We start from the raw sequence: 15,093 nt of genomic DNA, 5'->3' as shown, positions 1-15,093 counted from the left end.
TATATATATATATATATATATATATATATATATATATATATATATATTTCTCTTACACGGCGACAAAAAAATGCCTCATTACAACTCCCCGAATGGCAACGGTAGAAAATCGACCAATGATTGCCGCTAAAAATGTCACATGCCAAATCTAGCTGAGGTGGCTCAACATATAGCGCTTTTAAAAATGGAAACTGAAATAACAATTCAGCTGCGACAATCTCATACTATTAAGCTAGGCGGAAGTGAGTAGTCTTTGTCGATAGATCTCTATTTTAGTATTTTGTCGAAAGCGCTTTTTTTCACGAATTTATATATTACGAATTTATTTGACGATTTTTGATTTATATCACGAATTATACTATAGCACATTTCTAATAGGTATAACGAATTTCATGTCATTTATTTGAATTCAAATTTATTTTAATGACTTAGTATTTACTAAAAAAATGTATTTTTTTTTTTTTAAAAAATGTTCTTATATGGATTTGAATGATAGAATTCTTAGACTTTTGTGCATTTGCAATGTACCTAAGTTAGTAGCGAGCAGAGTGAGCTTGGCTTGCGAATTGCGTAGCAATTTTCGGGGGTTGGCGAGCGTTAACGAGCAGGGGGCGCAGCCCTCTAGTTACGTTTTATCTCACATGCTTTATTTCCTAATACCATCACATTTTGTTGTCTGAACTATCATTTTAGGATATTATCAGTTGTTATGAACTTTTTTTTAATGATACAAATGAAATGTCTGGAAAACCCCTTATCATTTAGAGCTTTGAATTTTTTTTTAAAAAGTACAAAAACAGCTTAGAAATTACCTAGAAATTTTTTACATTTTCAAGATATTCAAGTCGGACATTTTTCATAAGTTACTGGATCCAATTCCAAACAAAATAATGATTGTAAATGCTTTCCGTGCATGGGCAGTGTGAAAGATTGCATTATTAAACTCATTTCTTGTGCAATTTTTAACGAATTTTTTTTAAATTTTAAAATTTTTTTATTATCTATTAAAAATTACTCTAAAAATTTTGCTTAATTTTTTTGAATATTTCTGCAGTTAAAGTAAGAAAACGCAAGTCAAAAGAAATACGTTTTTTTTTTCTTTTCTTTTTTAATAAAAATGTCTCCGTGAATATTCCATGAATCCTCCCTGAAAAACTCCATGAATATTTAAGCTAGGTTTACAAAATTTTGTGCAGTTGCTTCGTACAATAATCAATGTAGTTGACATGAATTACTTTTTGGCATAGGGAGTTCAAAAACATTCTTTTTCGCTCTTAATTTATTGCCCTCAAACCTCTAAAGCTTTAAACTTTGTTTATATCACAGAACTTTAACATTTCCAAAATAATTCTCTTGGCATTTCGTAAGTAATATAAGGAAATGAGTTAGTATAGAAGTGTTTTCATTATTTTTTCATTATTTGATATATATATATATATATATATATATATATATATATATATATATATATATATATATATATATATATATATATATAAAGCATACATCTTAGCCCCTCCAAGCTGGAGATGGGGGGAGACCCATGTCCCGTCTAAGCTGACGGATTTTATTTAAGCATGATAAACAACAAAAAGCACACGCAAAAACATTGCTCCTGCATTATATAGGATGATTAAAAGTTGTGAAGAGGCCAGTCATTATTGCTTTTTCTGTGTATTCTTACGCCTCATCAATTTATTTATTACTCATAACAAATCGTTTAATCTTTCCTTATATGGAAGTGAAAGATCTTAAAATAACTTCTCTTTTGAAGTATAAATCTAATTATTATTCATTGGCATGTTTTTAGCCTTGAAGTCCCAAAATAGAATTTCTACCCTTATCCTTTACCAAAGATATTTTATGAAAACGAATGAAGTTTTAATGCTTTTATTAATACAAAAGTATTTAATTTTTGTATTACATATATATATATATATATATATATATATATATATATATATATATATATATATATATATATATATATATATATATATATATATATATATATATATATATATATATATATATATATATATATATATATATATATATATATATATATATATATATTGGCTTACCCTTGGGTGCTTGCTAAAGTCTGATGTTAATTTTTGAATGGTTGGAGTTACATGCATAAACATGGTACCTACATGTTGTGAAATAGCTATGAGCTACAAGAGGAAATTCCTTACAGTACCGCCTAACGGAAGACTTCAGAGTAATTTTTAATTGTAGTAATCAAACTCAAAGTTGCGAGGCACCATCGATTTAGTACGAACTAGTGAACATTAATGCTAATTCTAATATCTCGTTTGTTTTTTGATTTCGAAATTCTAATTCCGTATTTTTCTCCAAAGGTAGCGTTAAAAGTAGTATTTTCTTGTCCATGTTGTACAAAAATGTTGCCACTTATAAAATTTTAACAAAATTTTGAGTTTAAATTTCCCACTGATTGTTAAAGCCCTCTGTAGTTTCTACCTGTTACCAAATGAAATTTATTACTAATGAAATAGAAGTAACAAATTTAATTTTCATTAGCTGATAGGAAAATCTAGATATTTTAAAAATCCATAAGTCACTTTACCTATGCAATAGGTAGTCCGATCTACCTATTGAATAAATGACTTTGTAATAATATATCTGTACCTGTAACATGTGTGTAGCGAGAGGGAGGGGTACGCATTTTGTTTTTAGAAAACTGTTCGTCTATTTTGAGTTTTATACCTACGTTTGTATATAAATATTCAAATAAATATACATACAAATAAGCATGTATAAAATAAATACATATACAAATAAATGTGCATATAAAATATGTGCACATAAGATATGCACATCTAAACAAAACTGAAAGTAAATTAAGAGTTTTCTAAATACGAAAGGTGTACCCACCTCACGCTACGCCTATGACCCGAAACTACCATAGATATTTTTTCAGGTTTTAGTTTACACATCAACTGCTTATGCTAATTGTCACAGATATCCAAAAACAATTGAAGAAAAAGTCTACACATTGCCTTTTAGTGCTGAAAGATTTATTGAGGAAATGGAGTAAGTAAACTGCAATAAAAGATTTTGATGTTGCGAAAATGTCTAAATAATAATTCTCCCCTAAGTGCTACCTGAGTGCACAAAACATTTTTGCTTGTCATGCGTTACCATTGGTGACTATTTTAATCTGTGCACAAAAAATTAAACTAATGCGAGGAATGGTGGCGATTTTGCGAGATACAGAGGTGTTTTCCTAATACGTATAAATAACAAATTCCCACCGAAACCCGCTAACCGGAACAGACGCTATGTAAGTCTAAACAGTGTTACATTAATTCTAACCATCTTCTATATTTCGTTAACTAATTTACTCATCACTTTGTTCCGGTGTTTTTTATTGCTGACCAAAAGTGAAATATATCTTTTTTTTTAACGTATCCAAGTTCTTAGTTATTTTTGTAAAACTGAATTTACACAACAGTAGTACCAGGGCCGGGATAGTCTGGTTGGTAGGGCACTGGGTTCATGTCCAATAGCTCGTGGGTTCGATCCCCACCTGCCAAAGACTCCCCTGGTAGCAAATGGTACCTGATGCACGGTAAATCTGTTGGGTCACAAAGCCCTCCATGTTCTCATAACAAATCTTACCTCTGGGGGCACTGATACAGAAATTTTCTTGTCTTCTGGATTGAGTTCAAGATAACAATGCTACGGAGTTGAACATGAGAAATCGTAAACCCAAAATTGGGTCGGCTGTTCAACGACGGTTATAAAATAAAATAAAACAGTTGTACCAAATTTATTGCTGTATCCCTTTAAATCTTTTGTACATGACTATAGTAAATTGCTAATATTGCTTTTTGAAAACAATAACTTTAGTAAAATATTCGCATAACTATTTAACTGACTTCGTTGGAGGCTTCGATTAAAACCTTTTTATCAATATTTTTAGGAATGGTACTGATGAATCATTTGATGAGCTTGTATCTTCATTAGAATCAAAATTTAATCTAAAGTGGCCTAACTCATATACCTTCAGTAAATGTTTGACGGAAAATCTTTTGCTTGAAAAAGCCTCCGACTTACCTGTTGCAATTGTAAGACCATCTATAGTATTTACTGCTTATAAAGGTGTACGACCAGTAAGTATTTATTAATTACAAATCTTAACTATTGGTTTACAAACTAGTCTTAAAACTAACTTTTTCTGAGATATTTTCATTTCAAATTGTTCAAACCATATGGAAAAATAAATACAATTTATATTTTTAAAAAATAAAAAACTAAGTGTTTGAATAACTTATGATATAATGACCAGTTTTCCACTTAATTAATTGTTATTTTAACTTTACATTTGCTCAATTAAAGTAAGCTAGTTATTTACTTGAAATTAATAATTAAGATGCATAAAGTCATAATTTATCCCTCATGTGTTCACTACCACCAACCAATCATATCGTATCATGTAATTGTTAGAATTTGAATTTATTTTGCTTTTATAGTGCTAATGTAAGCAAAGCGTTGTGATGAGATCACAGTCTAAAAAATATGCATTTGACCGGTAATATCTGGGAAAACTTCAATTGAACGGTTATTTCTCATAAAACTGCTAGCTCTTATTTCATTGACGAAAAAAAGATATCGAGAATAACTACGATATTTTTATTTTACTTCATACACAAAACGTTGAGGATGGAATTGAGAATCTTTCGTTTTAGTTCCGATTACGTAAGATATGTTGCTATTTTTACACGTGTTTACCCATCTATACAAAAAAACTGAAGTCAATTTTTTTAATAATTAAAAACTATTTTCAACTTAATAATAATATAATAAATTGTGAAAAAAAGTATATTAATTAATTTCCTATAATATTTAAAGTTGTTTATAAAAATTCACCTACAAAATCCTGCATTTAAATTTCAGGGTTATATAGACGAAGGAACCGGCGTAACTGATTTGTCAGTAGGGGTAAGTTTATTATCATTTTTATTAGAAATAGGTTTTATTGGGTTGTTTAGAAATAATTTATAAAACGGCTTTGATTTACAAAGTAATTAAAACTATAATATAGTATAAAGACGATTTGTTTTATTACATTGAGACTGTTTGCTTCAATTTGGATATGTTTAGATGCTGTACACATAATAAAAATCCCGAATGATTAAAAATGCTCTAATGTTCATACTCACAAATTATGTTTTAAACATTTTTCTGACTTATATTAAGATGAAAATGTAATAGAAAAAAAATAGTGCGTGGAGTCCCTCCGCGCGGAAGAAGTGAAACTTCGTAATGTGGAAATGAAAATAGGAAGGGGTAGAAATTGATTTTTAGTAAAATCATATTGTTTCTTTAAGACAAACTTTATTAGCAATGCTTACAATTCACAATTGATCGCATCTTTTAATTATCATTTTCGAGTGGAGAAATATCCAAATCTATAACATTTACAATGGGATTATGATAACTAAAGAGAGATACGAAATGTTTGAGTTCTATTTTTTCAATATTTCTTGCAAAAACTGCATCAATGGTAGTTCCCCCTTTGGTTGTTGGATCATTCCTACCATTTATCATTTCCAATCCAAATTTGTCTTTAAGGAAGGTTAATAATGTTTCAGCTTCAGGTAACGAGAAATTCGCATTAAAATCCCCTGCAGGGATCACAGGCCGCTTACAAAACAGTGCTTTCATACCCCCTCCATGGTAGCGTTAAACGTTTAACGCAACCTTGTTGGAAGTCGCATTAGAAGTTTCACTTCAATAAATTCGCTGCCGGCCATTTCATAGAAACTTCTTGATTCAATGAAGGTAATTGTTTACCTTCAGTGGCACTTATTTTTTCAGTATTTATTTAACATTTTGCAATTTTAACATTTATTTCTATAAAGTAATAAGCTAACGTAAACGAGAACCGAATCATAAAATTGCCTAATTTGATGTTTTTACGAATTGTTTTGCTTAAGAGGGCGATGACTACAACTTTTCTTTCCCTCTATTAATAGTACAACTTGGATTATTTCTTTTTTAAATTTTATTTATTTTTATTTATTTATTTATTTATTTATTTTAGGTTGGAAAAGGTTTCGTCAAAGTCATTCGTGGTGATAGTGACTCCATATTTGACGTCGTTCCAATAGATGTATGTGCAAATTGTCATGTTCTTGTCGCTTGGTGTGTGGCAACGGGCAGGTCTGCAATTGGATTTTATTAAAATTTTATAATTAAAATTATAACAACTGTAAAGTGTAAATGTGTTTGTTACTTAAGATTTTTTTTTAAACATAGTAGTTTTCTTAACACTAGATTGCCTAAGGAAGTCATTTTGACTGCTTTTAATTTCAATTAGAAAAACAATGATGACACAATTACAATGACCCAATTTCTTAGAATTTTGTGACTTTTTGCTCAACATATAATTTTTTTATTGTTAATATTTACTAATAACTTGTTACATAACAGTAAATAATATAAAACATGTTAAAAATTAATTTTAAGAAATTTATTGACGCATTCACAATCTAGTCATTTTGACTTTTTTCGGCAATATAGATATATGCTAATTTTCCGTCTTTCTAGTGTTAAATATGTTTTTTTAAGAACACAACTAAACTTCCCATCGAACCATTTGAGGAAAAGAAGTTGTACCAATTCAGGTGCTCCCAATCGTGAGCGAAAATTGCTCTCTTTGAGGTGAGAAGGAGGACTCGATTAGTTTTCCCTTTCTACGGGGCAATGATTTCATATTTAGTGATACAAACTAATGCAAACTAACTTTACTTGTAAATCTAGTCAAATTAAATTAGAACCAATTCTCAAAATATAGCAATCCTTACACTTTCTTTATGATGTGATAATATTTTTCTTAACTTTTTATAAAACAGTGGGAAATTTTGCTTCTCTCCAACTTTGTTAATTTCTAATCGTCGAAGGAAAGTTTTTTTTTTTTTCTCATTTATGATTTGTGCGGTGATCTACTGATAACTTTAATGAAATAAATTTAAAAAAATAAAAGAAACAATGAAGGGTTTTATATGCATAATAGATGCAGGTAATAGTAAGGAGTTGCGTGGGGTCAGGAAGCGAGGCTAACATTGGAGAGCTATTTTCTCTTGTGTGTTATGGGCTCGTTTATTTAATCGTTTCCATGAAGTTTACTTATAGTTATAAACATAGTATTTTATATTTCGGTTTATTATAAGCTTGGAGCTTTAAATTTATCGTCTTTACAGCAGGTAACATATTGAAAATCCCACCCACATTTCCCCTCAAAGAAAGATCTTAAAAAATCAAATTAATTGAAGATTATAAACTAAATGAATTTGTTTTTATGAGTCCCAAATATATTTTAGCGTAATGTTACTAGAAAGAAGTGACCCTAAAAGGATTAAATTAAAATTTAGGGGTCATAACCTTTCAGAATTTATAAAATTCAAAAAACAAAATAATAATAATAATAATAATAATGAATGGCAGAATTATGTACAAATTTAAATACAAATCTCAATATTGAAAATTTATAAAATATCAAATCTGTTCTCACATCATCACATAAACATTACGTGAGTAAAGATACACTGTAAGTTTCCGAAATTAATATTTTTGATTTTTGAATCTCAATATTGTTGTATACCCAGTTAGTAAAATTTTTTAATATAATAGTTTAAATAATAAATGTAATGATGCTACCACTGAAAATGCACAAAACTTAAATGTTGAAGGGTCATGTATAAGGTTCCAAATATACTCATGTAAAAAGAAATAAATTGATATATTTGATAGTTATTAAAGCTGCACCAATACTGAGCAGTTATAATTACGGATATAGGGAAATAAAAGAGATACTAACCGAAAGAAATTAATTTGTAACGATAAACTTTGACTATCATGAATTGACAACGATCATGAGCCTCATACCAAGTAATGCTGAATGCAATTAATCTCTATTCTGATGGGATGAACTTCAAGAAACTTGTTTTGCGTAATTTAGTAACGTAAAGCCACCAGAAAAGGCAACAAATAATAATAAATAAGAAATATTTCACCTTATTTCAGCTATGTTAATTGTGTAGGTACATGCCTTTTAGTTTTGGTGCTTGATTTCATCGCATTGTTCTGTACTGATGTATTGATTGTTTTCTTTTTTTTTATTAACATCATACATTCAGCTCAACTTGGATTTTATTATTCAACTATTTGAACAATAAAATCCAAATGTTAATCTATTGATTTCTTTAGACTAATTTCTCTTTCACTGACTAATTTCTTTAATTTCTGTAAGTCTAGTATATGGGTTTTTTGATTGAAATAAATAATCAATAAATAAATTTTAAAGAATAATAACACTGAAAAAAAATCTACCTTAGAAAATTCCGAATTGAATCTACTTTATGTTTTCTAAAATCAATACATTTTGTAAATAATGAATGTATTTTTAATAGTTACACTAAAATTCTGTCAAAAAGTTCCTTATTTTATCTATTTTATGTTTTATAAAATGGTGTGTACAAAAATGCTTAAAAATATTTTAAAATTACTCCAGAATATGAGGAAATGACGCCAACAATAGATAAACGCATCATGACTATCAACCCCTATGGAAAGAGAGATGATGGATTAGCTTTGACGCTCAAACCTCTGACTGTAAAAAAATGGGGGGGGGGGGTGTAACTTCTAGTGATGAACACCTGTCCTTTTGGAAAAAATTTAACTCTACCCACTACGTACTCTTATATAAATGTATCGTTTCTTAATCTATATGAAATGAGCTAAGATTATTATCCCGTTTCACAGTATACTCTTAAGCGAGCAGAGGAAGAAAGATGCAAATACATATATTCAAGCGATTTCCTACAATAATAAAGAGATTTCGTACTCTTACTTAATCTCGCATACGTGCACATACATAAAATCTGGGCAGCACAGGCGCTTATGAGTTACCTCGATTTTTTACACAGTTTTGCATAGAATTTAAGAATATAGTTTAGAGCCCATAGTTTATTGTTTAGAATAATTGCATAGAACTTATAGTTCAGAATACTTGCATATAATTTATAGTTTATTGAACTCTAACATCTATTTTATTTTGAATTGTTTCTTTTTTTTCAGGCGTCCTTCGATGTTTGTAGTTCACAATACACTTGGTGATAAGTTGAAGTTGAAATTTGGACAGTACTTGAGTATTATGTACGATCTAACGGTAGTCCATCCTCTTCCAAATTCCTTCCAAGAAATGTCTTTTATAATGGTTAAAAGCAAATTAATGTACAAAATAATAGCACTTTACAGACATTACATTCCAGCAGCAGTCATAGATCTATACTTGAGCTACAAAGGCAGTAAACTCAGGTAGAATGTTTGATTACAATTAATGATGAATTGTTGGTTTTTAAAAGTTATAATTTTATTTATGTGTGCATACATTACGCTGTGATAACATTAGTTGTGGAACACTGTTCTTCTTATGAGGAAAAGTCCCCTCTCAAAATATTTAACAAAAATTGCACAGGTTGTAGAAAATCTATCCCTTGAAAACCACCAGTTGAGTTGCATTAAGTACTGCACAATGAAAAGTGGGTGAATTTTGGTCTACAATCTAAAGGGCGTAAGAGATCTATAGGCCGGGATAGTCTGGTCGGTAGTGAGCTGGGCCCATGTCCGAGAGCTCGAACCCCGCCGGCCGAAGACTCCCCGTGTAGTTGGTGACTGATGCACGTTAAAATTCTGCCGAGTCGCGAAGTCCTCCATGTTCCCATAACAAATCAAAACCTCTGGGGGTTCTGAATTGGAGATCGATCGTTCTCTGATTCAGGTCAAAATTATGATCTGTGGATGAATGAATGGATGTATGAGTGGGTCCGCCCTATAATGGTCCGCCGAATGGGTCCGGTGAGGCAGAAGTCGAATTCTTAGCCATAGATGCCGCCACTGAAAAACAAGAATCGCACACTCTGCCTTAAATTTGCTCAGTTTCACCAAACAGATTTGCTCGTGTGGCGAGTGGCATTAGAACCAACCATAGATCTAAGTCATTAATAATCTGTCTATGAAAAGGGTTCCCTCGCCATTCGTCTATGACTCGCTATTCGTTGCAGTGACTATAATTATGAGGTTTACGATTTCTAGTAGGCGAGTTGGGTCAATATTTAAGACAGGTTTTGACTTGGGTTGGCGAGAAAAAATCTATCAGAGGAGAGTGAAGCTCCCCTCTGTAAAATGCGCTATTTCTTGTTTCCATAGTTGCAAATGGCCTTTGCAGCCATGCCAAAACAGACTTTGCAGCGTGGGGAGATCTTTATATAGACGAACTATACTACAGTTTCATTGTGGATGGATTCCGCTTCCAAAGAGGAATGGTGGCAAATTTCCTACCAGAAAATTGTTTTTGATTACCTAAATATTCTATGAAGGTTTAAAATATTTAAATGCGTTTTCAACAGTTTTGATAAGTTGAGTAAGCATAACAGTTGTGTATTTACGTGCTGAAACGTTTTAAAAAACTTTTGCTGTATGATGATGCAGTTATTTTAGGGTAAATTGACATTTTAAATGGGGAACATATGAGCAATTCTACAAATAAACGCCAGTTAGGCGGCCAAAAAAAATAAAAAATTTTTTGGGAGGCACACTATTTCTACATGAATTTTCTTCTTCTTTACACCCTAAAAAGGCGAGAAAAAATCGTGAACGTGAAATTTTTTCTTTGTGACATACTTTAAATGTGACATACTCTTTCTGACATACTCAGATAAATCTGAGCCGTTTATTCAGATAAAACGATTTTTACATAAATATAATATTATTATAATGTCTCTCTAATATGTATTTATAGAGATTTCATACTAAAACCTCGCTACAACAATATTTTGCGGACCAAATAAGAATATTGTTGTAGAGGGATATATTGTTATATCGAGGGCCCACATAATTCTGGGACGCAATAAGATTTTTTGAAATGTAATGTTATATATTCATTAACTATAAATATATTTATATATTATCGAAAAAATTAATTTGCAAAGTGTTTATTACGGTTAAGCATTAAAAACAATGGATATAAATACAGAACATAAGATTGTAAACTTACCTTAAAAAAACATTTTTATTGAAAAAAATCTGATATTTTTGTTTGTTTATTCATTTTTCTGACTGTTAAGTCAACCAACAAAGTATGCATAGAGTCCAATGCCCGAAAATGATTTTCATTTGTGAATGGAAGACTTGAGAAAAATGTCTTTAGAGATTTTACGGATTGAAGAGCTTCATGGGGTGACAATACGGACTGTGATACACATGGATCATCATCACCATCTTCTTCCTCATCATTATTTTCCATTTCATCCGTAATTTCAGAGAGAATCTCTTCATCAATAACTCCTGCGAAAATTGTGAGATCGTCATCGGCAGTTAAATAGTCCTCCACGTTAACACCATATGTTTTACCCATTTTTTCCTCAAGTTGGGATAAAGATTTTTGAAGATTCAAAACAAATTCTTGATTATCTGAAAGATCACTGTCTGTGGAATTTTCTTCACTATTAGAAGCAATTTCATCTTCCAAGACACACAAACCGGCCTTTTCCCAACAATTTTGAATAGTTTTTTCTGTTACCTCCCACCAACTACCAGCAATAATATCACATGCTTCCTTGACATTCACAGTTTTAAAAGGATCTTCTACTTTATTTTCGATGTTGACAAGTATCGATTCAACCAAACGCTTCCTGTAGTATCTTTTGAAACACTTGATTATGCCCATGTCGAGTGGCTGCAAAATCGAAGTGCAGTTGGCCGGGAAATAAACAATTTCGACGTTGTGTAGTCTTGGAATTGATGTGTGAGCGGTGCAGTTATCAATTAATAAAGCAATTTTTTTCTTCCTCTTTTTTATTTCTTTATCTAACATCAACAACCATTCAGAAAAAACTTAGAAGTCATCCAAGCTTTTTTATTGGCTTTATATTCCACGGGAAGACTTTTCACATTCTTGAAACACCTCCGCTTCAATGATTTGCCGATAACAAGAGGTTGCATTTTGTGTGTCCCTGTGCTATTGGCACACAGAAGAACAGTCAATCTCTGCTTTGATTTTTTCCGCCGTAACATTTTTCACCCTTAAATGCCAATGTTCGATCGGGAAGGAGTTGAAAAAACAGCCTAGCTTCATCTGCGTTATAAACGTTCTCTGGTTTATACTTTTGAAGAATATCTGTCATCTTCTCTTGCTTCCATTCATTTGCTTCGTTAATCGGAGCAGATTTTTTCTCTCCGTGAACTTCCTGGAAAGTTATTCCATGTCGATCCCGAAAACGCATTAGCCAACCATTACTAGCTTTAAAAGTTTCGTTCCCTAGCATTACTGCGAATTTACGTGCTTGTGTGCATAACAAGGGCCCATTTATCGGGATATTTGTTGCTCTCATCTCTTGAAACCATTTTAAGACGGCAGCATCAATGTTTTCATTAGTTGCGACTTTTAGTCGTTTACGCTTTGGATAAATTAAATTTGAGCTTACAGTTTCTTCGATCTGTTTTCTTTTCTTTAGAAACGTTGCAACTGTAGATTGAGATAATCCGTATTTTCTAGCTGCATCAATCTGTTTCATCCCATCATCAATATCTTTAATAACGTTAAGTTTATCTTGAAATGAAAGTTGCTTTCTCCCTGCCATCTTATGCTAAATTACACTAGTAAAAAATATCCAATACACTGAAGACTCAACAAGCTGAAAATGTTAGCAGCACTAAATGCGAAAAGCTCTGATCGTAGAATTTGCGCTAGCTCATGAAAACACCAGGTGTAGTTTAAATCAGTGATTAAGTGACAGTGATGAACATGAACGATGACCAATGGTCAGTATACATTTTTTTCTCCTCCTCAATTTCAATAAATGTGCTCCACCCACCTTCTACAGAAACAGTACCTTCTCAGGGTAGCAGGTGTTACTGTGATGTGTGTGATCATTTATGACTCATGATGTTACAATGGTGATTTCTTAAGAACTGAGGGAGGCAATTCTAAAACATGAAGCTCTTAGGGTGGTCTAAGTACCTCAACAGTGGGGGAATGAAATTTGAATACAAAAGCCATTCTCTGATGTGAAAAGAAATAACAGTGGGGTGAAAGATCATAACCAGCAGTGACCCTTTTATCAGAAAAGATGAAAAAAATGGTAAAAGATGACAAAAAGGCATTTTACATTATTTGAAAACCAATAAAAAAAATAGAAAATAATGTTGAAATTTGAAAAAAAATCGTTTTACAGAGGTTTACTGCTTCAGAGAATATCGTTATATTGAGAGGAAGATAACATTAATCCATATGCAAGTTTGGCGGGACCACGGAACATTATCGTAATAGAGGGAGTTATTGTTGTATCGGATATCGTAGTAGCGAGAGTTCACTGTATAAGATTATATTTTAGTATAAGAAACAAAAATAAAAAAATTTAATCAAAGTTCGTAAATTGAAAAAATCGGGAAAAATTCAAAATTGGTATTTTGTCATTTAAAGTACACAAAGAAAAAATTTCATGTTTAATATTTTTTCTTGCTTTTTTAGGGTATAAAAAAGAAGAAAATTCATGTAGAAATAGCGTGCCCCCCCCCCCAAAAAAAAAAAAATTTCATTTTTGTTTGGCCGCCTAATTCGCATTGATTTGTAGAATTGCTTATATCGTCGCTTTGAAACAAAACCGTAAAACTCAAAAAAATCGAAAAATGAGATATTTGGGTCACTTTGTGCAAAAAAATCACCCTTTTAGAGAAACAAAGTATTATCTTCATAGTTCAATAAAATTAATTAAGAGAGCAGATAAATCGTTATCGCATTGGCGCGATCAGCATTAACGCAGAAAGTTAGAAATTGCTCTCCTGAAAAATTTGCTTTTTTGAGTTACCACGGTTTAGTTTCAAGGCGACGATATGAGCAATTCTACAAATAAACGCCAATTTTTATACTAAAATATAATCTTATACTATGAAATCTCTATAAATACATTTTAGAAAAACATTATAATAATATTATATTTATGTAAAAATCGTTTTATCTGAATAAATGGCTCAGATTTATCTGAGTATGTCAGAAAGAGTATGTCGCATTTAAAGTATGTCACAAAGAAAAAATTTCATGTTCACGATTTTTTCTTGCCTTTCTAGGGTGTAAGGAAGAAGAAAATTCATGTAGAAATGTCACTCTTTATCAATTTCTTTTTAAACATCGATTTACTTTCAGATAACGCGATTTATTTTCTACTGAATGACTAATTAAATTTTTTCTAGGAATTTTATTGAATTTTCCTTAAACTTCCAGTGTTTGAATTTAAATTATAATTACTATCTTGTTTATTCTATTTGTAATTAGCTTATAATCAGTAATTGCTTCGATTTTAAATGCTAGCCTCTGTTTCTTTTACTGATTTTATTAAATCATTATGTTATGCCAACTTAACCCGCTTCCGGATTAAGTAGACATCATAGTTGGGAAATTTTGTAAAAATATTTTTAGAAAATTAACATTAAATTTCAAAAGCTTTTTTTCCCCACTATTTGCATCATTCAACTATCAAAATCATTCATCATATTTAGTGTAAATACGAGGGTTGTAAATTAAATAGTGGCAACTTAACCTTGAAAATCACAGAAGGGTGGACATGCGCAAATAGGATATGGGAGCGGTGACGTGACGCTGTTGTCGATGTGTAGAGTGCAAAAAACAGTCGATCTGCTTAGAAGGGTAATTGTTGTGTGGCGTTAAGGTGAGGATTTTCGTTTCCATCGCTCTAAAGCATGTTTTCAAAAGGTGATTAGCGGTCGTGGCTTAAAATCGAGGTTGTCCGTGGCAAAAATGCAACAGAATTCTATCGAGGATTAGTGGAAGCCTGTGGCGCAAATGCATTACCGGTTAGGACAGTAGCACGATGGGTTCAAGCATCTCGTCTTTTTTCGTCATGCTTCTGAAAACATGCTTTAGAGCGATGAAAACGAAACTCTTCACCTTAACGCCACATAACAACTACCCTTCTAAGCAGATCGACTGTTTTTTTGCACTCTGCACATCGACAACAGCGTCACGTCACCGCTCCCATATCCTAT

At 31.4% G+C, this 15,093-nt stretch overlaps 1 protein-coding gene across 2 annotated transcripts in view; it reads left to right on the top strand.

Annotated features, from left to right (window-relative positions):
- The window catches only part of LOC107439328 (fatty acyl-CoA reductase 1), a 59,442-nt gene that overhangs the window by 25,289 nt on the left and 19,060 nt on the right, over positions 1 to 15,093 (top strand). For both annotated transcript variants that reach the window (XM_087167826.1, XM_087167825.1), the window contains exons 6-10: positions 2,945 to 3,057; positions 3,950 to 4,139; positions 4,924 to 4,968; positions 6,074 to 6,192; positions 9,109 to 9,348. In XM_087167826.1, coding sequence (XP_087023952.1) covers positions 2,945 to 3,057; positions 3,950 to 4,139; positions 4,924 to 4,968; positions 6,074 to 6,192; positions 9,109 to 9,348 — 707 coding nt within the window. The remainder of the gene's footprint in view (positions 1 to 2,944; positions 3,058 to 3,949; positions 4,140 to 4,923; positions 4,969 to 6,073; positions 6,193 to 9,108; positions 9,349 to 15,093) is intronic.

Source organism: Parasteatoda tepidariorum, chromosome 7, assembly GCF_982258835.1.
Source record: "Parasteatoda tepidariorum strain Cologne lab strain chromosome 7, Ptep-v5.0, whole genome shotgun sequence".
In the NCBI taxonomy this organism is placed as follows: domain Eukaryota; kingdom Metazoa; phylum Arthropoda; class Arachnida; order Araneae; family Theridiidae; genus Parasteatoda; species Parasteatoda tepidariorum.
This window is presented reverse-complemented; position numbering and strand designations above follow the sequence as displayed.